The 23,467-nt window shown below is 43.3% G+C and overlaps 1 protein-coding gene across 6 annotated transcripts in view; it reads right to left on the bottom strand.

Annotated features, from left to right (window-relative positions):
* The window catches only part of RBM33 (RNA binding motif protein 33), a 1,526,085-nt gene that overhangs the window by 1,320,873 nt on the left and 181,745 nt on the right, over window positions 1–23,467 (bottom strand). For 5 of the 6 annotated variants that reach the window (XR_011303311.1, XR_011303310.1, XM_069647955.1 and 2 more), the window contains exon 6: window positions 10,082–10,183. The exons of the other annotated variant lie outside the window; for it this stretch is intronic. Coding sequence is in view for 3 of the 5 variants with exons in the window: in XM_069647955.1 (XP_069504056.1) it covers window positions 10,082–10,183 (102 nt within the window). In the remaining 2 variants the exon portion in view is untranslated. The remainder of the gene's footprint in view (window positions 1–10,081; window positions 10,184–23,467) is intronic. 6 annotated transcript variants of the gene reach the window in all.

Genomic DNA, 23,467 nt, shown 5'->3' with positions numbered 1-23,467 from the left:
TATTTTACCCATGCCGATGCGCCCCACTGCACCCCTTTGCCAATGGGGAAAGAAACAGCCAAAAATTGAAGCGCTAACCCCGGTGAGCGCAAAAATTTGCAAAACTGTGCATGGTCCACTATCACAAAAGGCTGCACACCCCTGCCACAAACAGTCAAAGTTGGTGTAAAAACGGAACTCACAACAGATTCCGAGACCTCAGCAGTAGTCTTTGAAGAAACAGTCAGAGGGGTGGATGGTTAATTTAGCATACCTGTTCCTTTACTTGCATGCTCAAGTTAAGTTTACAGTGGCATAAAGTGCTGTCCCTAAACCTCTTTGTCTTTGTTCGGTGCAGGCCTGGATCAAGAATGCCCATCCTAGTGACAGGGATGGAGTTTGCTTGCTTACCTGAACTTTACCTACCTTTTTGACCATAACCACTGGCATCATCAAAATCTCTATATACACGTACCTGTGAAGTATAACTTTAGAACTGATGATTTTATGGCAAAACTCCCCAAACTATCTAAGGGTTGAACTCATTAAGTGTTAGGGGAGCTATTATGTGGTTATTCCAAGTTTATTTACTGAAATTCATGCACCTGAGTACTTAACCAAGTTGCACTTGTTACTGAATCTAAGGATTTCTTTCTTCTCCTACGGGCAAACAGATGTATCGATTTTATAGTAAGTATGTGACAATATTTGACGAGAGGTTTTACTTACTTGGCATGTACTTTAAAGGTCTAATAAATCATTGTATATTGTTGTACTTGCCCGACTAACTTTCATAATTGGTGGTGTTGTGTGAACACATTGTAGCCCTAGGCCGCTCTCACAGCCCTCTTGAGACAAGGCCTGCCACCCTGCTACCTTAATGTGATTGGGTTTGGCTAGTCCCCAGTGTCTCCCTGTTAACCAAAATAGGGTGGCCTCCCAAAATACACCCGATGGTGTATTTTGGAAGTCCATCTGAACAGTGTGCCAGGTATATACAAAAGAAAACCCTGTGCACCAAGCGAGGCAGATGTACTTAGGCTCTTGAAAAAAGTGCCACAGACAATTTGTGAGTCCCACAAGGCTGCATCGGATAACAAAAAACAAAATTATTTTGGGCACAATACACAGGCTCTGCAATTTAGACCCAGCTTTCGAATCTTTTAAAGTGGCTGATTGCGCACCCAAAACTCTCCCTAAAGTCAAGACTTTGGGCGTCATCCTTAACCAAGAGCTGCGCATGAAATCCCGTTTGAGTCATCTAGTGTCATGCTCCTGCTATTTGAAGCTTTTGGCACTTATTAGACCATTTCTAACCCCTTGTAGCTGCGCCACAGTGGCTCAGCTATTATAGGGTCTCGCCTGGACTACTGCCCATGCCTATTTCAAGGTCTGGGTCAGGGAGAATTTAATCGCCTTCAGGTGGTTCAAAACAATGCAGTCCGAGTGGTCTTTGGATTGCAGAAATGTGACCATGTTTCAACGGCTAGAAAAATCGCTGCATTGATTGCCCATACGGAAATGAGTCACGTTTCATACTCTTTGCCTAGTGCACTACTGTCTCTTTGGGAAAATCCCAAAGCATCTTTCTTCTCTGCTGGACTGGCTCCCCATTTGACATACACTAAGACCCTACAATGTTGGTCTACTAGTTCCTAAGGCTAAATTGTCATTTGTATCGGAAGGATGCTTCCCGATGACAGCTTCTCACCTCTGGAATGCTTCTGCGCTGACCCTGAAGTTTTGCTCCTCACTGTTGTCCTTCAAACTCCTGCTTAATTTTGTTTGAATCAACCTTTCTTCGCCTGACTTTTTAAGATGAAGATTAATGCCTGATGACTCCCAGTTTTGTTTTTTTGTTGTCTGGCCCTTTCACTCTCTATGCCTTTGGGCCCCTGTCCGAGCGTGTTACAAATAACATTAAAATAAAGGCTTGAGGATCCCTCAACAGCAGCGCAGACAGGAGCAAAATCAGTTTTTACCCCTGTTCCCCCACAGGATCAGCAAGCTGCACAGTGGTCAGACTTCAGTCCTGGTAGGTCCTTATGCCCAGTGAAGCATGCCAGCAGGAAGGTGACTAAGCCTTTGCAGTGCAGGGAAGTGGTTTACCACATTTCCAGCCCACAGCTAGAAGGCATACATACGACGAGCTAGTCTAGCTTGTGGGATATTTTACCCATGCCGATGCGCCCCACTGCACCCCTTTGCCAATGGGGAAAGAAACAGCCAAAAATTGAAGCGCTAACCCCGGTGAGCGCAAAAATTTGCAAAACTGTGCATGGTCCACTATCACAAAAGGCTGCACACCCCTGCCACAAACAGTCAAAGTTGGTGTAAAAACGGAACTCATGGCAGAAGAATGCCAGTGTGTGCTGTTGCATGTAACATGAAGCAAGACCACAAAAGTGGGCTAAAACCGAAAATGCCTTTTAAAATGCAGCTTCCCCAACCAATTACAACCTTCAATGTGCTGTTTTGGCGCTAAATTCAGTCATTTTCCAATTGAATCATTGACATTAAAAGTGTACTGAAATCACAGATCCTCCAAGGGCCAGAGAAGCCATACCTCATTGACTGACAGCAGCTAAGAAATGTATTTCATGAAAAAGGCAACCCAGCAACATTTCTTTCAGGTTCCACGGGAAAAATGCAGATAAAAGTGGCAACATAATTTCAGCTGTGCAGAGAAAACTCCAAGCAAAGGTTAAATACTTACTTCCAGGCTGCAAACAAATTCCAGCACTCAAGGACAGAAATGGTGCTGAATAAACATGTATGCTGCAAAGGAAACTCTGATGTAAAAGACTCAGCTTAAGTGTGCTTTTTCCATGACGAAATTGCAAAATTCGCCTGTTTAAAAGCATATTTTTTTGAAGGGCTTAATTCTTTTAATTATCAAAATCTACCTATAAACTGTGTTCAAGTTATATGTTGTAATGAAAGCTGTAGGTAATTCTTTAAAGTCAAAACCCAGTTTCGAATTAAATAATTAATTCCGACTTGGCAGTGCCCAGCCTGGTTAACACTTTGCTGCTACAGGAAGGCTTAATTGATGCTGGAGGTTCTCGCATATTGATAACAATGAACTGATTAGACATTCGTCTCTGGCCCAACCAAGGACAATGGAAGGCTGAGCACTGTTCCCTTCTGGGGAGGGGCAGGAAACTTCCCTCTACACCCCACCCTGATCAAAGGGATGACAGCTGTTGTCTGTTGCAAGGAGAGAAAAAACTGCTGAAAGATATCTTGTCTAAATGCCTATTTGTGATTAAGTTTTGAAACTCTTTCTTGGCAACATGGAGGACAAATCTAAAAATTGGTAGTTGTAAATCTAATGTATGCCCTTTCTGTGGAGATGTTAGTGAACCTTGTACTACATGAGGGCCAAAGTTACGTGAAAACTCTAATTGTAGCAAAACTATTGATGCTGCAAATATAATATTGTATACCCGTGTTATATGGGTAATTGCCCAGATATGTAATGAATTAGAAATTGTTAGGCCAAACTGTTCCGATTAAAATTGACAAAATTCCACAGAACGACAGACAACTCTCAGGGATGGGACTTGGACGGAGGATAACTCTCAAAATACATAATGTATGTGTCTGATTTTATTAGGGGGCATAATTATAAAATGTGCATTTGTGCAAACGTTAAATCGTGGTTCAAATCAATGTGGGAGTTCCCAAATCACATCATAAAGATGACAGCTCTTTTCTGACTCCAAACAGAACAAGGCGAGTGCCTTTGACCACTCACAGCCGTGGGGGTGTGGTTTGAAATTCTGCCCCTACCATAAACTTTGTGATGTCACTCGTTATGATAAATCTAGGAACTTCACCACAGACCCACACTGATTCCTGACTTCATCCTGATTTCCGCCCAGTGCTTTGTTCCAGAACTCTTCATCTTGTTCCTGTTCCAGATTTCTTGGCAAAACCCAGGCCTCAGCAATTACTGAACTCTTTTCAGCTAGGCCCAAATCCAACCATTCCAAACTTCAGGGAAATTAATTCTGATCCAGTCTGGCTTGCTATCATTAATCTACTGTGTCCAGTGACCAGAAGGGCCAATCCAAATCCAGTCTGAGGTACCAGAACCGCCCAGCTGACCATCCTGCCAGAGGTGGCCTGCTGCCGGTAGACCTGATCCGATGACCAGAACCCTGACTGTCCAATTTTAATTTACAGTGGACTGGAAGTATAAACAGGAATCATAGCAAACCCATAGTATAATTGCCTTGTCCTATCCCGATCTCAACCCATCCAATCTTTAGCTTCAGAACCTCTAATATTGTCAGAATCATTCTTATGCTGATTTTTCCCCATTTTGTTTCATTAAACCATAACCCATTAGTGATTTGGATTAAATAAAGTAATTCCCATCCAGAAAGGAAACCAGAGTATCATACGTGAAGAGTTACAAGTGACCATGCGTAACTGGAGATTCAAGGGCGGAATTCTCTTTTTCTTAGTCATTAATATAGTTTAAATAAACCCAATCTGTCATTTTTAAAACCGAATTTCTGCTTTTCTGTTCTATTTTTTAAAAAACACCTCATTAAAACTTACATAACTTCTTCAATTTTATAGCTAGAGACTTAATAGGTTTAACTGAGTTGAAATTAAGTCTAAGACCTGTAGCTACATTCACAACTAAAAACCGCATTGTGAAACAGTATATTTGACTCGTTTTTATTAAAAAAAAAAAAAAATCACATAGCGGAAATTAGGTGCAAATTTGCATTTTTGCAAAAGTTTCACACGTGCCTTTCTCATTAAGTATTTACACACTCCCATTCTGATCTAAAGTGTGCACTGTTGCTCATCTTGTAGCTTATGTTTATTAGAACCTGTTTAGTGTTGCTCCCATAGGAATGTATATCAATGTAAGCATTTTTGCACACTTTTTATTGTTTCACAAAGTCATTTTCAACTGTCATTTTAAAAATGTCGTGCCCAAAAACATTCTCTCTTGTTTTGGGAGGGAAGATTATATTCAAACTCTATATACTGTTCTTTTATTCCTGAATGCCTGCCGATTACTTACATCTGTGTACAATTGCTCATTTGTAAATAGAGATCTTTGCAGGGGGGATCTTAACTTAAACGCTAACTTTTCACAAGCCAAAACTGACCCGTTTTCTCTATTCTGTATTGCTATAAGTGAATTCAATTGCTTTACTTACTTTCTGAATTGTTTTGTCACCACATTGGTGATTGCTGCCCCATATATATATATATATATTAAAATTTGTGTTTGATTTGAATTTTAAATAAATATTTGCCTTTACAAACTACCCCGATTCCTGGTCCACTGTGACCTGGGGGATATTTTGAGACAGGTGTGATATGAGTGGTATTATATCACTCAGAATACTGAACTTATAGACATAATAAATAAGTATTTCACTTGTGCATTACATGCTAGACGAGACCCAGGTGTGTGCCCGATTGAAATCCTTAACAAGCTCAAGGAGGATTCAGGTGAAAAGCACCACCACTACTCTTCCAAGCACCAGGCCTCCTCCGGACACTTCACGAGATGGGAGACTAGTTCCAGCAACGTCCACCGTTTGCAGGTGATAACCGGCATCCTTCCAGTCACTGTCACAGCAGCTGCTCCAAAACAGATTCCGTTGACGGTAAAAAGCTGAAATTCAGGGAGAAGGTAACTTGTGGCACAGGGTGGCAACCGCCAATGTTCCGGACTTCAAATCAGAATGACAACCTTTCTGGCTAGGTAGCCCACAAGTGAGCTGGTTAGTAAACCAGCCAGACAAGGGACGCTTCCGAAGGCTCTGAAGGGCCGGTTCCTAGAGAAAGCTAGTTGGTCTCACTAGTCCAAGGACTGAAGCAAGGGAGTCTTGGCTCCAACATACATTGTGGGCTAGTGAGTAGGGCCTAGGAAGGGGGCTGGAACTTTCTAGTTCCAGTCCACATCACTGGTGCCAGAAAGTGTGCAACTGGGGCAGATGTGAAAACTGTAGTTGGCCCTGTCTGGTGCAGGACCTTGCCACTAGTGGGCTTTCAGCTCATATCTTGGCTAAGAGGAGAACTCCTGCAGCCATTTCTTCAGATTTATTTTTATTTGTATAGCGCCAACCGCCCGCAGGCATCAGGGCGCTCACATAGAGACAAGGACAAGACTCCGAAAGAGCCTAGAAGGTGCAACAGGACAGATACAGAGATACTGGAGACCTAATTAAGTGGTTCTAGGTCGAGGGTTACTTAAATAGCTCAGTTTTAAGCTTTTTACGAAAAGCCGTAAGGTTTGGCTCCAATCGGATGTACTTCGGCAGTTTGTTTGTAGATTAAATATTAGTATTTATATATTCACAAGGTACTTCAGTTAATCTAAAAAACAGCAACTAATAGCATTCAATGGAAAATGGAATTAACTTCTAAAAGCAACAATAATGCACTTGAGTAACCTTTTCTATGTTTAGCACATACAGAGTGACATCAATAAAGGTCAGTATATATATATATATATATATATATATATATATATATATATATATATATATATATAAAATCACCTTTCCTTCTCAAACTCAATTTAGTAAAGTTTCAGAGTTAGATAGAACACACTTTAACAACTGTTATCATAGTGTTTTCTCCCAGAGGGATGTAGGTCTGTTTCCTAGCAAAAACAAGTGTTACACAATTTAAAATCTATGGAGGAACCTGCACTGCCAAAGCCAATAGGGTTGAGAAGTGGAGCCTTTAGGAAACCAGGACAACCAAAGCCAAGTGGATAGTTTAGTTCTGATGTAGTTCTTCAGAGAAAATGTTAATCAAACATTCTGTAGTTCAAGAAATACAGGAGCTCAAGGGGAGCCTGCTGATAGGGCACAAGCTGTAAGGCCTGCACAAATGAGCTGAGGTGAACTCTAAATTGGAAGCCAGGAAGCACTGAAAATGGCAAAAGGTAATTATACCCCAAACACCACAGTATCTTGGAGATAAAGCAGAATGTGTAGCTGGCTTCCTTCCCGATGCAGACACAGATTCCTGTTCCTTGGTCGTGGTGACGAAAGGGTGATGAAAGGGTGACGGAAGGGGGGGGGACCTTTGGCAGGCTTCTGGGGCAGCACTCTGGAAAGGGACTCGGCAGCAATGGACTTCACTTAGTTCAGCGGCTCTTTGTGGTTTTGGCACCTTTTTTTCAGAGCAAAGCACAATACCCCATGATGGATTTTTCTGTCACTCACCCCTGAACTCTGGTGAGGGGACTTTTGAAGAAGAATTCATGATTCTGAAGGACCACACTGATAACAGCAAAGATTTTACCGTATTCGTTCTTCGGAAGACTATGCACTCCATGGTCCAGATACCCTGGGTATTGGGCTATTGTAGCCCAGGAAAGTCGCAGCAAGTCGGGGGATGGCATAAAACAAAAATGGTCTTGAGGCTGGTTGGCCCCACCAGCCTAAGGGAGGGGGTCGTCCTTGGCGGGTCTTCCCCATCAATGAGAAAACAGGGTCAGCACAGCTGCAAGGATTTACCAGTGCTTTTACGGTGCTGCTGGCGTCTCTGCTCATCTACTTCGGATTCCGCTAACCAGTGGTCGACAGTCTGTAGTCCCAAAATACTCACTTTTATGCAGGATCCCATTCATTCACAGTCATGCAGCTGTCACTCACCTGGGGGGGGGCGGCTGTCGTCCAGGACAGTCAACTGCCCAGTTAGAACTGGGTTCAGGCAGACATTCCTACAGACAAAGCCTGAAGCCCTCCAAAGGCACAACGCACAAAGGACCCAAAGCTATTCTAAATAATAGAATAAAACCCAGAAGGAACTGAAATTAAAAATGGTGAAAAATGAAGACGGGCCATTTTGGAAGCATCGTCACCCTTGGGTGCTGCACTGCAGAGGAGAGGAGAAATCAGCCTGCTAGTAAACTGCATAAACAGGTAGTAAAAAGTAACCACTGCCACCAGCCATTTAAGAGTGGCAGTGTAACAAAAAGTTGCATGAGAAGTGGGATAAGGAGTTACTAGGTAAGCCCCTGCCCCCAGCCAAGCACTCCACATAAGGTGGTGTGTGCTGGACCCGCAAAAGGAAAAGTTAAGATAAAAGTTATCCTACTATTCTTGGGAACTGTAGTTCTCAAAGTAAAATTATTTAAACACTTAGGAGTCCAAGTGACACTGCAGAGAGGGTGCTGTGTGTCACTAATCAAAAAGCAGATGTCCATGGAGTTTAGCAGGCCCCATCAAACAGTAAGAACAAAGAAAATCCTGATCAGAGAAAATGAGTGAGAGGGAATAAGTTCCACTCACTTAGGATATTGAAATCAAAAAGAATCCAGCTTCCAGCAAAAGTGCTGGGGGTCTCCAAGGATGAAGGGAATTAGCACAGAACTGAAAATTCAGCAATAAGTGCTCCCATGTATGGCTTTTTCCCCTGCAAGTCTTAGGCTCTCAGTGAAAACACATACTTTCTGTACAGAGCACTAGCCTGTAAATCCCACCACTTTGCATACAACTTCCCGAACTCCATGGATACATCTCGGTCTAAGCAGTCAGTGATTACAGTTTCCAGCTCCTTGGCTCAGGAACTATCACCATCCACCAACCTCCTCCCCAAACACCACCAATGCCGCCATCTCTCAGAATGCAAGATACAAAGCTCAAAAACATAAGCAGCATATTTATAGCTGAAGGCCTCCCAGTGCCACTTTTGCAGTCTGAACATCTAGTGTCTCCATAAGAGCCACAACCAGCAAAATTAATGGGGGATCTTTGGGCAGGGACTCCAAAGTTGCGCTAACTGTGGCATCTGAAAAGGAGCTGTTGGGCTCAAGGCAGGCTGCACCAATAATAGCCAGGGCACCGTCACTTCCTGCATGAGCGCCTTGGCGTGCACATGCATGCGAGGGCGTGCACATGCATGCAAGTGCCCGCACGTACCTGCGTGAAAGTGCATGCCGATGCGCCCATGCATGTGCCCGCAAGTGCAGGCAAGTTCATGTGAGTGCAAGTAAGTACATGCAAGTGTGTGCATGTGCATGCAAGTGCATGCACTGGAGAGGTTGGCTCCACTGTGCGACTTTGCAAGCTTTTTTTCAATATTCGTACTATATGCCTTCTAAAGCCAATCCCCAACCTCAAAAGCGGAATCCTTTACCAGAAGAGGATATGGGAACTTTGCATCAACAACTGCTGCCGACCACAGTATCTTTGCCTTTTTGCTCCTCTAGCTGAAACCCTCAACTTGGGAACCACAGATTCATGAATAATCAGCCTCCCCCCGCCCCAAGGGTCTTGGGGTCTATCCTGCACTGATGAGTCATTGCTTGAACCCAAGCTGGCCGCCAAACAATCTGCAAAACAACTGCCTCTGGAAAGCACCACACTGCTGTAGCACAACTACTTTAAGTACTAGGGTATTGCTTACCTACCCCTCTGGTGTTGCCTCTTCATCTATTTCTGCATCCCTGCCCCCCGCCCCGCCCATCTTCACCATCAAGGGGCTTGTGTGCTTCACTGCACCAGAACTCACTGTTCCTTTGGACAGTTTTACAAAATGTTATTCTTTCCAGCCATAGACTGCCCCGAATATGCACAACTCATGCCCCTAGTCTCTCTGCAAACTTTGACTTATATCCGAAGTCTATTGCTTAACCGCTGTATTTTCTCTTCTGGGAAAGACTTTCTATTGAACTCTAAAAACTCACATTGAAACTGTTTTACTTACTATACAGTGGCATCTTATTTTACAAACTTTACAGTACCTCCAAGTGTGGTGATGTTTCTCTCGCCTTTTCTAATATGACGATTATATTGGATATACAGTTACAGTGTGTGGACATTCTCTGATTGGATATAAATAAAGTGTGTACTGCACCGGTTAACCACCCCCACTCCATTTCCTGAGAGTTGGGCCTAAACAGTTCTGCCTTACTACCATTTAGTGATTCTGGTAAGCTTGACAGAATAGTTAAGGCAGGAAGATAGACCTAAAGATTCAGACCCCGCCCCAAAAATCGCTGGACTTGAGGAAAATCGCCAACAGTAGCCATTAGAAGTACCATGTTGCATACCAATTCTAAAATTAGCAGGCTATTGAAAATTCAGTGTTCAAAAGACAGTACCTCTTCTGAATCTGGAACAGTCTCCTCAGAATTCTCAACTTCCTCCAATTCTTCAACTATAAATTCTTGCTGCCCAGTGTACACTTGTGAAATTTCATCATCCTGAAAGATAGTTTGCATAAAGGAGCTAATCAGGTAGCTAATTTTACACAGGTTTTTACTTAAATACAAATAGTCATCTATTCAGACTCTTTATAGATCACCTAATAAATACATCACTGTAGATTTCTCGTACGATCTCCATTCATATTGAAAGGAGTGAAAGGATAAGTGAATCGCTTCGAGAGATTGTATTTCTAGTGCTAATCAATAATGACAAAATGAAAAGCAGGCCATAAGTATCAAACTGCAGGGCTCAAAATATGCACTCACCTCTAGCAATTGGCCAGTGAGGATTGGCTCTGCGAGTAAGAAATAGTGTCATGTTTGCATGCAGAATTAAGGATGCAAGTGACTTGTTAGGACTGGCTAGTAGATTGCAACTATAATTGGTCTACCCCTCTACAGCTGTACATGTGTGCACTACACAAGAGATGGATGTGAAACATCCAGTTTCAAGTCTCTTCAACATCCCTTAAAGCTGCTTGGGTGGGTGACAAAGGGGTCAGCTCATTTTAAATGTAATTGTGTCTTTCCAGTCAGACTGTCAACAGTCAACATGGTGAATACTCCAAGGTTCGAAATTGCAGGGAGCAATTTATCACCTGGGTATTCCCTGGTAAAGCATGATTAACTTGACAACCATTACCAGGAGCTACTTTTGTCTCACCAAGCAAACTTGTCCTACACAAATACCCATTTACTCTATCTGCTTGGGAATTTGAATAAATGTGTAGTAGCAAACCTGTAGAAAGCATTTAAAGCCTGATGTGTCACACGTACTCGACAGAAGGTTTGTAGGAATACAATGCTACTTTTCTGAGTTTTTAAATCTTCCTGTGCTGCTAATTTTTATTTAAATTATCCATGAAAAGTAGACTGGACTTTAATAGCTTCTAATGAGAAGTAACTTCTGAGCAGAGGAAAATCCTGACACCCAGCACCTGATCTCTGAATTCGAATTTCAACCCATGTACTCATGCCAGATGATAACGACTAGGCTTCCAAACGGACATCAGTGAGAAGGACATTGGAAAGCAAAAGGTGAAAATCTCTATGGTGCCAAGTCAGGACTATCTGAACCATTCGTGTTGAGCATTTGATTCCAAAATGTTCACCTTATTTAGTACACATTTAATTTACTGTAGGCAGTTTCAAAGATTATCAAAATATTATTGGGCCTTCCTTCGGTAACTGTTAAACAATGGTGCATACTGATCACAAAATGCACAAATTAAAGTTTTAGAACACAAGACGGAAACAATATCTTTCCAAAATACTTTAATGCGCTCATTAAGAGGGGCTTTCTGAAGCCCACTGGTGCACAGATGCGAGACCATCTGTAATGGTGTGAAGGGCTATCCCCTCAAGTTAAGCCGCACTCACAGGTAAGCATGCATGTGCAGCAAGGCTGCATCATTTTTATTTTGTTTTACTTTTTTTTACAGACGTGGAGACTGTTGTAAAGGAATCATCACATACACTAAAGTTACCAAGTGAAGGGGTATCCACTCAAGTATACACTAAACATATATACTATTGACACATCAAAACAACTACATGGCTATGCTTTTGTTGAGGGGGTCTCAACCCCTCCCCCCAGCATAACCCAAAGATGAAGGATGCCCCCCACTGAATCAGCCCCACAGACCATAACCGGATGACATCACCAAAGTAATCATGAAGAGGCAACATGGCTGAACTCACTCGCAGACATTAGCCAGGTGCAAAAGAAAACAAAAACTGCTTGCTGACACCGAAAAGCAATTACCATGAACAGCCAAAAAAGCAAAATGTAAGCCACACCTGCATTGGAATGAATACGGAAAGCTTAAAACACAGGGTGAGACCTACTGATTTTCCTGAGAAACGCAAAGCAGGTCTGGCAGTGCAGCCATTGATTTGGATTTAGCATTTTTAAAGCGCTTGCACAGCCCGGGGGCATCAAGACACTGTTAAAATATATGTCTTAGTTGCGTATTTATAACGTGTTTAATACCCAGAGGTTTCTAAGTGCAGACCCGGGGATCGAACCTGTGTTGCTTCATGTCGTCTTGTTTCCAAGGCGAGCACGCCCAGACTTGCCAAGGACGCTGGGGGAGAGAGTGCGAGTCAGCAGAAAAGATACAGCACCTACAAGGACAGAAGGCTGAAATCCCTCAAATGCAGGCAGATAAAATCACTTTTACGGTCCAAGAACAAGTGACCTGGAGCTGAGGAACAAGGCCCATTCACCTGAGGCAGACGGATAATCTTGTTCCCATCAAGCTGAAACTCACATGCAGGTGCTACCCAAATAGAAGGAAAATGTACCATGATGCCATTGAGCAGATCAGTACTGATGGTGCCCCAGAAGTGAATGGATGCCCCGAACTGGACACACTGCGGAGGGAGAGGGCACTAAAGCGAAGCAAGGTGAAGAGGAGGAGATGATATGAAAAACGAACCAAACCAGAAGAGGCTCAAGCAGCATCAGGGGAATGACAAAGGTGTGAGAAAACAAGACACCCATCAGTGGGTAGGAGCTTTTAGTTTGAGGTCCAGGCTCATCGTCTGGCCCCCAGGGGGACTGTTGAGGGCGTCTCAACCCCTCCACCAGCCTTGACAAGGACGCTGGAAATGAGAGTTGAGTCAGAAGAAAAGAAAACATTTGCAAGGACAGAAGGCCAAAATACCTCATGAATGCAGGCAGAGAAAATAATTTTTACCGTCCCTGAAAACGTGACCTGGAGCTGGGGAACAAGGCCCATTCATCTGAGGCGGACGGATAATCTTGTTCTCGTCAAACTGAAGACAGAAGATGGAAAAAAATGTCCTTGCTCTGGGCTTGAGAAGTTGGAAGTGGTAACATTAATGGGATCACAAACGCAACCCATAATGTTTTGCATACATGCTGGTAAACTTTCTAAACTGCCAAGGCTTGCGCTGATCTCCTGGGGGTGGTGCCAAGCAGAGCTACCAGATCTGGCCAGACCTATCAGATTATTTGTCTCCTATAGACTGTAATTATGCCTATAATGTTACCCAATCCCGCTTTGCCTAGAGCGAGGAATGTATCTTTTGGTTGTGAGGCCTATAATGAGGAGTGTGCATTTGGAGCTGTAGGTTCCATGTGTAGAATGCCTGCTTGGATTAATAAAGCAGCAATTTGTCACATTTCTGGACCCCTCCGTTTCTTGGGCATGGGCGATTTCCCTTGAGCCAAAGTCAGTTTAAAAAAAAATTCCACTTTCTTATGACAAGGATACATCAGCGGGTTAAAGTAAGTGAAGAAAACAGTGGTTAAATACTTAAAACTTTAAAAATATAAAACCTAAACTTAAGACACTTCTTAGTATTGCTTGAGAGGTCAAGCCCTATCCCTCGAACAAGCTTTCAGAAGCAGAGTCTGATAAGTAATAGGCAAAGTTACCCAACGACCCCTTAGGAGCATAAGGAACATCCTGCCAGAGGATTCAGGCGTGACAAAATCAACAGAGTGCAATTATGGTCGAAAATCAGGCTAGCCGTTACTAAAACATTCCTGTAGATAAAAAAATGAATCAATTGCTCTGGGTTGTTATAAAGACTTCACACAACATGCCTGTGCACACAATTTCCACTAAAAAAAGATGTTGCACCGATAGCCACATGTAAGGACTTTTTGCCCTAAGGAGATTTGAGGTCCTAGGAGTTGAGCAAGTTCCTTGTGGCTTTAAGAGAAATACCAGTGACTCCTTGTAAGCCAGAAGACAGACTACTAAATGCTGATTGTTTCAGTCATGAAGGCACCAGTGTCATGGGTGAAGGTGGCAGTTACGGTCTGCGCTTGAGGACACAATGATGAAAGATCCCTGTAGATGCACTTCTGAATGATAACAGAAACCCTCACCCCGATGTCCCAACCACAACGCTGAAGAGGGGCAGAAGCTGTAACACACAATGAGCAGTCTCAATGTTACTCACAAATGGTCCGCAGCCAGCATTGAAGTATGAAGGATCTCACCCATAGCAAGCTATCTCAATCTGATGACAAAGAACAGGAACATAATGAGCAAGGATGTCCCACAAAGATGCAGCTAGCTACGGAGCATACCCAAAGTGTGCATGCCCCGGCTTGGATTAATAAAGCAGCCATTTGTCACATTTCTGGACTCCCCAGTTTCTTGCATCTAAAACTATAAAAGGCACCTGGCTATTCCCTGATCTCTCCAGGTGAAAACATGCATATATAAATCAAAGAACGGATCAGGGCGAGTCCAGATATATAGTGACCCACTATTTTATTGTAGATATTTTGACCAACAACAAAAGAAACATATGGAATCAAAGACAAGTTTACGCAGGTAAAACAAAAGCATACATTCCCTATATAGGAAAACAACCAAAAAACATTGAGGTGAACTAATACATTCAAAGTAAATCTAATCTTGACTAAATAAAGTTACACCTTGTCTCAGGTGCAGTATCTCTTTTGCATGCCAAACCAATTGGTTAGATCAACAGTGTTGCATGATGAGCACTGTCTGGTGATGGAATTGTAGACATGTCTGTGTTTCAGCCTTTTACCACGAGTGAGACGTAGTAACTAGATCAGCCTTCATCAGGATGGCGAATTATGAGGTATTCTGTGATCGTGCAGGAAGAAATCTAGTATGTATGGGGCAGGTTAGCAGCTGCGATTGAAATAATCTGGGTGGTAAAACCCAATGTGGTCAGGGATCAGCGAGTCCACTTTTGTTGGGCAGTGTCAGTTGTGCACATACCAACGGACAACTACTAACCCCCAGCATGCACTGCTGGCCGCACCTATAATACTGAGCCCAACAAAAGTGGACTCTGTGACCCCCAACCACATTGGGTTTTAACACACAGATTATTTGAATCCAGAGCTGCAAACCTGCCCCATAAATGCTAGATTTCTACCTGCATGATCACAGGATACCTCATACTTTAGTAGGTTTCGCAATTCCCTGTCTTGATGAAGGCGGATATAGTTACATCTCACTCATGTTAGGCCGAAAACACAGATGTGTCGACAATTCAATCACCAGACAATGCTCATCAGGCAACACTGTTGGTCAAACCGATTTAGCATTCAAAAGAAATACTGCACCTCAGACAAGGCATAACTTTTTTAGTCAAGATTGGATTTACTTTGAATGTATTAGTTTGTTGCATTGCATGGTTTTCAAACTCGCCCTGATCAGTTCTTGGATTTATATATGCAACACCTCCATTTCTTGGGCAGGGAGAGAGAGATTTCCCTCGAGCCAAACTCTGGCTTTTAAAATACCACTTCAATGTGGCTGCTTGCGCCTTCGGCAACAAATGCCGTCCCTCCCCTGCATGCCTGCCTGCTCCGGAGATCAGAAGTTGAAGGTGGCAGGCTGGGGGTGTGACAGCGAGTCCGAGATCTGCAAAAGACCAGCAGAGTTGGATTAAAGTATGAGTCCAAGAATCTGACAAATAGAGGGAACAGGGAACTGGGGGGGAGGAGGGGAGGAGGGGAGGGGAGGTGAGGGGAAGGGAACAGCTATACTATGTGTTGTTTTGTTAGCAGATTATGGAGTTTAAGTATAGACTCGGCTATAGGGCTAACATGGCAGGGTATGGACAGGTTCCGCTTGATGTTTGTGTTAAGATTTTTGTTTTATATGGAATGTTGTTACATTATTTGTTTTTGTAGGCAGTCAGCTAAGACGATTAATTTAAGAGTACAGATAACAAAAATATGTAAATATTCGATTACCTATGAAATAGGCGTTTTAGCTTGCTTTATGGATGAGGGTTTCCTGTGAGAAGGTTTGGCAGAAGTAGCTAGCTCGTATCATGGAAGGGGAGTACCTTGGTAGTTTCCTTGCAGAGGCTTTGACCACACGGAGGTACACTTCTACAGGCGGCGCAGTAGATAATAGGACCAAAAGAATGATTGCAGTTCCCTGTTAGATAGACAGGAAGGTAGGCACGGATTGTTATCCATGTATTGTTAAGTTTTTCATTGTTTTAGGGGAGCGTTTAAGCAGACCTGTAGTGACGGGGAAGCTGTTCAATATTTATTTTGCCTTGCTGTAGAGTTTGTGATGTCACAAATGAGGTTATTCAATTGGACTTAAAGCGCTTAGAAGGTGGCAGATGTCAGTGAAGTGGTGCTTGAATTGGCTCGAGAAGCACATGACCGAATTGTATATTGGCCCTTGGGGGCAGAGAACACACAGGACGTGGAGACCGGGGGAGGGCTGTTATTCTGGGAGAAGTGGGTTAACATTTATGCTAAGTGACATGCATTGTGAGCAAGCAACCAAAGAAGCCATTTTCTTTTTTTTTTTTCTTTTTTTTAAAAGACAGACGTTTTCATGAAGCAACACATGAAGGAAATGTGAAGGTTAACGTAAAAGGTCAATGTGACTGCATTGGGGAAAGTGCATGGAGTTTAGACATTATACAGTGCAAAGTAACGGACACGATTTGCTTGCAGGGATTGGGAGGCAACTAGAGAAATGACAGAGGGGAAGCTTTGATAAACATGGGATTTTTTGGATGACTGAGTGTGTGGGGGCTTATGAGATGTGATTGAGGGAGCAATAGAGAAGTGGGTTGTGGAGTGATTTAAGGAAAGAATTAATATTTTCCTTGTATTGATTGTGATTAGTGGGGCTTAGCATGCAAAATTGAACAATTTATGAGTGCAACTGTTGAATTTGTAAAGCCCTACCTTGCATACTGTATTGACAAGGCATCAGTTTTGTGTTGGAGGTTTCAACATTTACTTTCTGAAGTGCTTTTTGGCCCACTTAATGATGAGCATTGCTTTTATCTGCATGCAGGACTTCATATGATAATGGGTGGGGTCATACATGACACACATAAGGGTACCTTGGTATGTGAAGAGTGTATGGCATGGGAAGGCAATACTAAGATTTAATTTATATTATGAAGCTTTATTCTTATATAGGAGTACAAAGTTGTTGGTTGGCATTAACAGTGGAACAAGTATCAGGACATGTTATGGAAAATATTACTATTAATGAAGGCCTTCAATTGCCCCAATATCATTTTAATGCTGCTCTAGAGTAAGAACTTATTGAGCTGGATATTTTTTATTAAAACCTTTACAAAATATATGATTAAGAACGTAGTTTTGATAATGGGGGTGGTTTCTTGGGAGCGAGAAACCTAAATATTTTACTAGAAGGCATTTAACATTGAGGGCTTTAATGGGGAAGTGGCAGTGAAAGATGAGCGTTTTATGGGAGAGTGTAAATAGAGGACTATGGATACAGAGACCTTTTTTGGTTCAACAATTTATTTGGGTTACTTGAGCAGCTTTTTCGTTTTAAGGTTGACACCGTGCATTTTCTCAGGCACTGTATAGAAACAAGGTAGGGGGATACTTTGTGCATGTATTTAGTTCTTGCAAGTGCTTTTAATAACAATAAGTGGAATACTTTAAAGTATATAAGGCAGGTACACAAGGTAAAAGGGAGTAACGCTTTGTGATTTATGTGGAGGAATAGCGCCAGAAGTTCCAAAGGCATTTCAGCATAAGCCGGAAAAGGAATGTTTACACACACACACTGAAGCAGCAACTTTCAAGGGTCAGGATAGGCTGTGACACGCAGACAGGCATAATTATGGGAAGTAGGAAGCATCAAAACTCAGTTTCGTTGTGAAAAGGAGAGAGAATGTGCACTTAGGATCAGGACATTTTGCAAGCATGCAAGAAGTGAAAAACCACAAGAGACAAGGTGAAGTTGGCAAAACCTGGGATGGGGACACACCCGTCACAGTACAGTGCATAACCACATGAACATTAGGCCCAAGACCACAGACAATTGCAGCCACTTCAGGCACCAAGACAATGCAGATGCACACACAAAGAAGAACAGGGGGGGTTGAACGTTTAGGCGGTGGCCCATTTTAGGGGAGCATGGTCATTTTTATTTATATCATTTATGTTATCATTTTATTGCTAGAATAGACACAAGAGTACACCATTTCCCATTGTAATGGTTCCACATGAAAAGCACACAGAAAAAAAATGATTGGCAGAAATGAAGGACACATTATCACGATACTAACAGCAGTGTTAATCAAAGGAGTGCACACAGTGGTAGGGAGAATTTTAATTTTATTGATACATTTCTCCCACCATAGAGACGCCCAGCTCTTTTGCTAGACTTTAGGATTTTTTAATTTCAACCCTGGAGAGAGTGAAACCTTTTTCTCACTCTCTCATGCATTTACCTGATTTGGATTGTGTGTTTTCACCCTTTTTGGAGTCTGACAAACTCCATAGTCATCTAACTTTGTGTATGGTGACACACAGCACCTTCAGTGCCGTGTCAAAGAGAAATCCTTTTTAGATTCCTCACAAGGTTTAAATACCTTTTCTTGGGTGAACTACAGTTCCCCAAGAATAGTAAAGTGAAATTGACTTTACTTACCTTTTCTCTTTTATAGGTCCAGCACACAGCATCTTATGTGGAGTGCTGGGAGGTTACCTAGTAGTCCCTTTTCCTACATTTTCATGTAACATTTTTAAGTTACCCTCACTACATTAAATGGCCGGAGTGGTTTAATTTTTCCTACCAATGTGGTTTTCTACCGCAGGTTGAACCCTCAGCTGCAGTAATGCACCCATGGGTGATCATTTTGTCAAAATGACCTCCGTCTTCTCTTTTTACCATTTTCTGTTTGTGAGGTATTTCTTGGGTTTTACACTGTGCAATAAGACAGGTTTGAGCCCTTTGTTTGTCTTGCCATGCTTTTGGTGGACTTCAGCCCGCCTCTGGCTCCAGTGTGATAACTGGTTAAAAGGGAGGGTTTTGGGACTAGAGGCAGAGTCGACCATTGGGAGAAACACGCAACAAAGAAACCCGTGAATCAAGCTTGCTGCATCCTCCTAGACCTTTGAATTGCCTGGTGAAGCCCTGCTCTGTGCTAAAACTCCTTTTTAATTTTGACAGACGCTCCGGAAGGGACATATCCCCTTAAGTTAGTGGGACCAACTAACCTAGAGACGAACTCCACGGGACCCCCTTCCCCGACTGGCTGTACTACTTTGTTGCTGTAAGAACCGAATGCAAGGGGTCGAGTAATCTGTAGTCGAGTGAAACATCTGATGCAGTAACAAATCCGGTTAGAAGCTCCAGGAGTCTCTTAAGGACCCTCCAGATGCAGGACGACCAGAGCTCGAGTAACGTCACCAGAGTGCAGGACCTCCAACCGGTATCCACAACGGTGCTGTTTGCTAAGCGAAGAAACCGCAAAGTGCTGCTGAATCGAAAAGAACCCATTGCTACCGACGACCTCCCAAGTTCCACTGCAGGAGCCCTCCAGACAAGAATAAAGGTCTGGACCTCGGTAGAAAGACAGAATCCAGCTGGGCCTCTCTTCTTCAATCCAGAGGTACTGTTTAGGTTTGGGGTAGTTACCTCATTGCCTTTTTAGCTGTGCCTTTCTCAGTTGGGGATTGCATTTACTTACTTTTAGAGTCGAGTCCAGCTCTTTCTCACAGGCTTAACAGCTTGCAACCCTACAAGTGATTTTCTACACACTAACTTTGTGCAAGACTGTTTCTTGTTTCTGATCTGAAGTGCCTCAGCTCCACAGACAGTGTTCCAATTGACATTGGCTGTCCTGGCTCCTGAAGACTCTCCTAATCCATTGACTTTGATATAGTTTGTCCCTCACAGGTGGTAACTTGTTGTAGACTGTTACTGCTGGTAAAGGCTTGTATAGATTTCATTGGAAGATTTAGTTGTCCTCACATGTCCTGTGAACCTGTCTAACCTTTTCCTTCACTAAACCTTTCCTTTCTGCAACCTCAGAATCTACAAAGTAAAACTAATGCGATATATAAAAGCCATTACTGTCCTCGTTATTAAAGTCACCACAGGGTGCTGGAATTGTGTAAGCAGCATAACCAAAGATTACCACTAACTTGCTCCGATTTTGAAAAGTAATTTTTAAGCATATTTACATTGTTACACATATTGCCTTTTTAAAGAATGCTTATTTAAAAATTCATGTTAAATAAATAACTAACAAACCTTTATTGTAGGTGTTACTTGGATACTTTTATTTACGGATTTCATTTGTACAGCTAACATTTACCCCTCTTGAGATAGGCCTGGCTGCTCAGTCACACTACCAACTTGTATAGTACAGACCTATACCAAAAGGTGGGTTACCTAATACCAAGCAGATAATAGTTGTGTAGTCTCACACTGACTGCATCAATTATTGGATCTGTGTGATCCGACCGTTGCTTCTTTTACCGCGACAGAAAGGTTTGCATGGGAAATGCACGAACACAAAATGTTTGTACATTTCCCATGTAAACTTATTATTAAAAACACTACAAAACCCACACCCCCAGCACACCCCCAACCACACCCTACTTACCTTGCGCCAGTTCCCTTTCACTTTTGTGAAAGGGAACCAGCACTGCAGGGTCCTTTTCTTTTTTATGCTGGCAGCTACAGGGATGTTCCTCCCACCCGCCCCCCCCCCCGCAACCACCACTCACTATATTCTCTAGTATAGAGAGTGGGGTGTTGCGGCAGGACACCCCGCCGCCCTTGTTTTCTTTTAGTTCTCTTTTGTTTGCTTGTTGGGGGGGGGTTTAGGTGTTGTGCGGGACAGTGTGTTTTTTTTTTTTAAATGCACGCCAAAGGTTCAAACTTTTGGTGTTCGAACCTTTGTTTTCATGCATTTACAACCTTTTTGTATAGGTCGAACTTTTCTTTTCGGTAATTTCTACCGATACCCAATTCTTACCTAACACACAGAGGGAGAAATTGACAAACAGCTACAAGGGAGCTACAGAGATGCGATGGCGAGGGGGCCAGTGGACCCAGTAGCTAGCTGGGTGTGTATTTATACCAGGGGAATGCGTATTTAAGAAAAAAAAAAAACTAGAGACAGGATGGATTTGACATTAAAATGAATTATGCTGCAAGCGGACAGCAGACATGATAGTTCCACATTAAAGGGAACCAGTGTGGAAGCATAGTTGTGAGAAACCTGAAGGTGTCTCACCCACTAATACCCGGGGATCCGTCATCCAGGTGGCCAGGACACAGCCATCGCTATTGGATCCAATTCCAAGGGGTGGACCAGTGCGGGAGGATCACCTGGATGGGAGGGGGGGGGGATTTGGGGAGTGGAGGTGGGACACCGAAGGGCAAGACGTGGTATTCCACTTCCTTATGACACATTTTCCCCATCCTTCCAGGTAAGATATCTGGAAACTCAACGCCCTCCCCCACCCCCCTTTCCGACACGAACACTTTCTCACGAATAGTTCCTTGTGAGTGACAATAGACTAACACCAGAGCCTTATACCAGACATGTCCAAACACAAGGGCCAGGCAAGGTCAGGCTATTACTGATAACTACACACACCTGACTTCCATCACACTTCTCCACACGGATAAAAGCCAGAGCACAAAAGCACACTCTGAGCAAGGCCAAACTCACAAGGAAGCATCTATTCCAGGCAAGACCAGAGAGGACGGCAAGGAGGGAATTACCAGTATCTTTTTCACAAAAGGATCGCGACTTTCTAGAAGCCTCAAGGAAAAGAAGGAAAAGAAACATAAGACCAAGAATTACAGCTGGCGAGCGGTGTAGCGTGTGTCAATGGTACACAGGGCCCTCCCGCATTGATAGCCAAGGCGAGAAGTGATTGCCACTGTGGTACTATCCCTTGACTCCGACAACAAAGCAACGCCAATGTGTTCAGCACAGCTGGTGACACGGGCGAGACTGATAACAGACAGGAATGTTTGACGTTGTAGGTTAAGCGGTGTTATGATAGGATATGATATGGCATTTATAACGCACGTATGTGTTTCAAGGCGCGACGAGGCAAGGGAGGGGGAACAAGGGAGGACAGACAACGATCTTACTAGGCCCGGTGTCCTTCAAATCGCGCAAGTGCAGGGAAGGAGGGAGAGGGAAAGTGCATGGGGAAGGGCAGAGGGGAAGTGCAGTACAAGGATAGAATAAATAAGAATAAAACGGCCAGCTGGTGGCATGTGCGGGGTAAGTGCAGACATAAGTGCTGGTAGGGGGACTGTAGGGATCCAGAAAACAGTCCATGGGGTTGCCAGGGAGGCAGTACAGGTGTGCAGCTGGCAGGGCCTGGGCCCAAGAACAGAAAGGGGTGGCCAGGTAAACCAGTGCAGTTTCAACTAGGAGTTCAGCAGGGGAGAGAGGGAGAGAAAGCGGAGGCAAAGAGGAGGGTTTTGAGGCGCTTCCGGAACCGGAGATCAAGTTTGAGAGAGGCAGGAAGGCTGTTCCAGAGGGAGGCCCCTGCTGAAGAGAGAGATCTACCACCAACTCGTTGCTTGGAGAAGCGACTGACCCTGAGGGAGTTGGAGGCAGATGAGCGAAGAGCTCGAGAAGTTTGTATGCAGTACCCTCTGGGAACACTACAAGCAACTCTGACTACAGGTATAGGAAACCTAACCTTTGGTATAAGCTTGTACTACACAGTTTTGATAGCGTGTTAAGCAGCCAGGCTTATTTCAAGTGGGGTCAATGTGAGCCGTAGGGCGGTTACACAGAGATTTACAGTTGCAAGTATTCAAATAAACTCTTACACTCAAGGTTTCTTGAATAAACAAATGACATGCATTACTTACCGTAATAGCATTTCTGATGATTGTATATGCTTAGATTCACATGCTGTGCATATAGTCGGACATCCAGTGGTAACCGCAGAGAGTTGCATCTTGTCTTTCGGGGACCGAAAGGGGACGTCGGCATAGGCTTGTCTAACACTATCCCTATCGTGACGTGTAGTGTACCCAAAAACCCTGGCTAGTCCTCTGGATGCCCACGAATCTGGCCAGATCTTCGTGTGCATCCAGAGGACTCCAGATCCACAAGGAGCTACATTGCAAACAAATGCACAAGATATTGGCTGATCTTGTTAAGTACGGCAAGACTGTTCCAGAGCAACTATTGAAAGTAATCGTAACAAAACAAGTATCATTACAGAACAAAGCTTTGGGAGCCAAATAAAAAAGCCTGGAAGACCTTGAGACCTCAATGAAAGACATGAAGTTTAATCTTAACAAAAAGGTTACTAAATTGAGGAAAGACATAGCTGCCATTACACATGAAAAAGTATATCCTTACACAACACATACTATGATGATCAGAACCTCACAGGTGGTACCAATAGTCGACCAAGTCAAAAGAAATGGCTTACCAGATCCCGTCCAAAACCAAACAATTGGACCTTTCCAAGCACCAGCTCTGATGAGAGGACCAAACACTTTTACTGCTATC

This window comes from Ambystoma mexicanum, chromosome 2q, assembly GCF_040938575.1.
Source record: "Ambystoma mexicanum isolate Mex_15411 chromosome 2q, UKY_AmexF1_1, whole genome shotgun sequence".
Lineage (NCBI taxonomy): Eukaryota > Metazoa > Chordata > Amphibia > Caudata > Ambystomatidae > Ambystoma > Ambystoma mexicanum.
The sequence above is the reverse complement of the archived record's forward strand: the minus strand, read 5'-3'. Positions and strand labels throughout refer to the sequence as shown.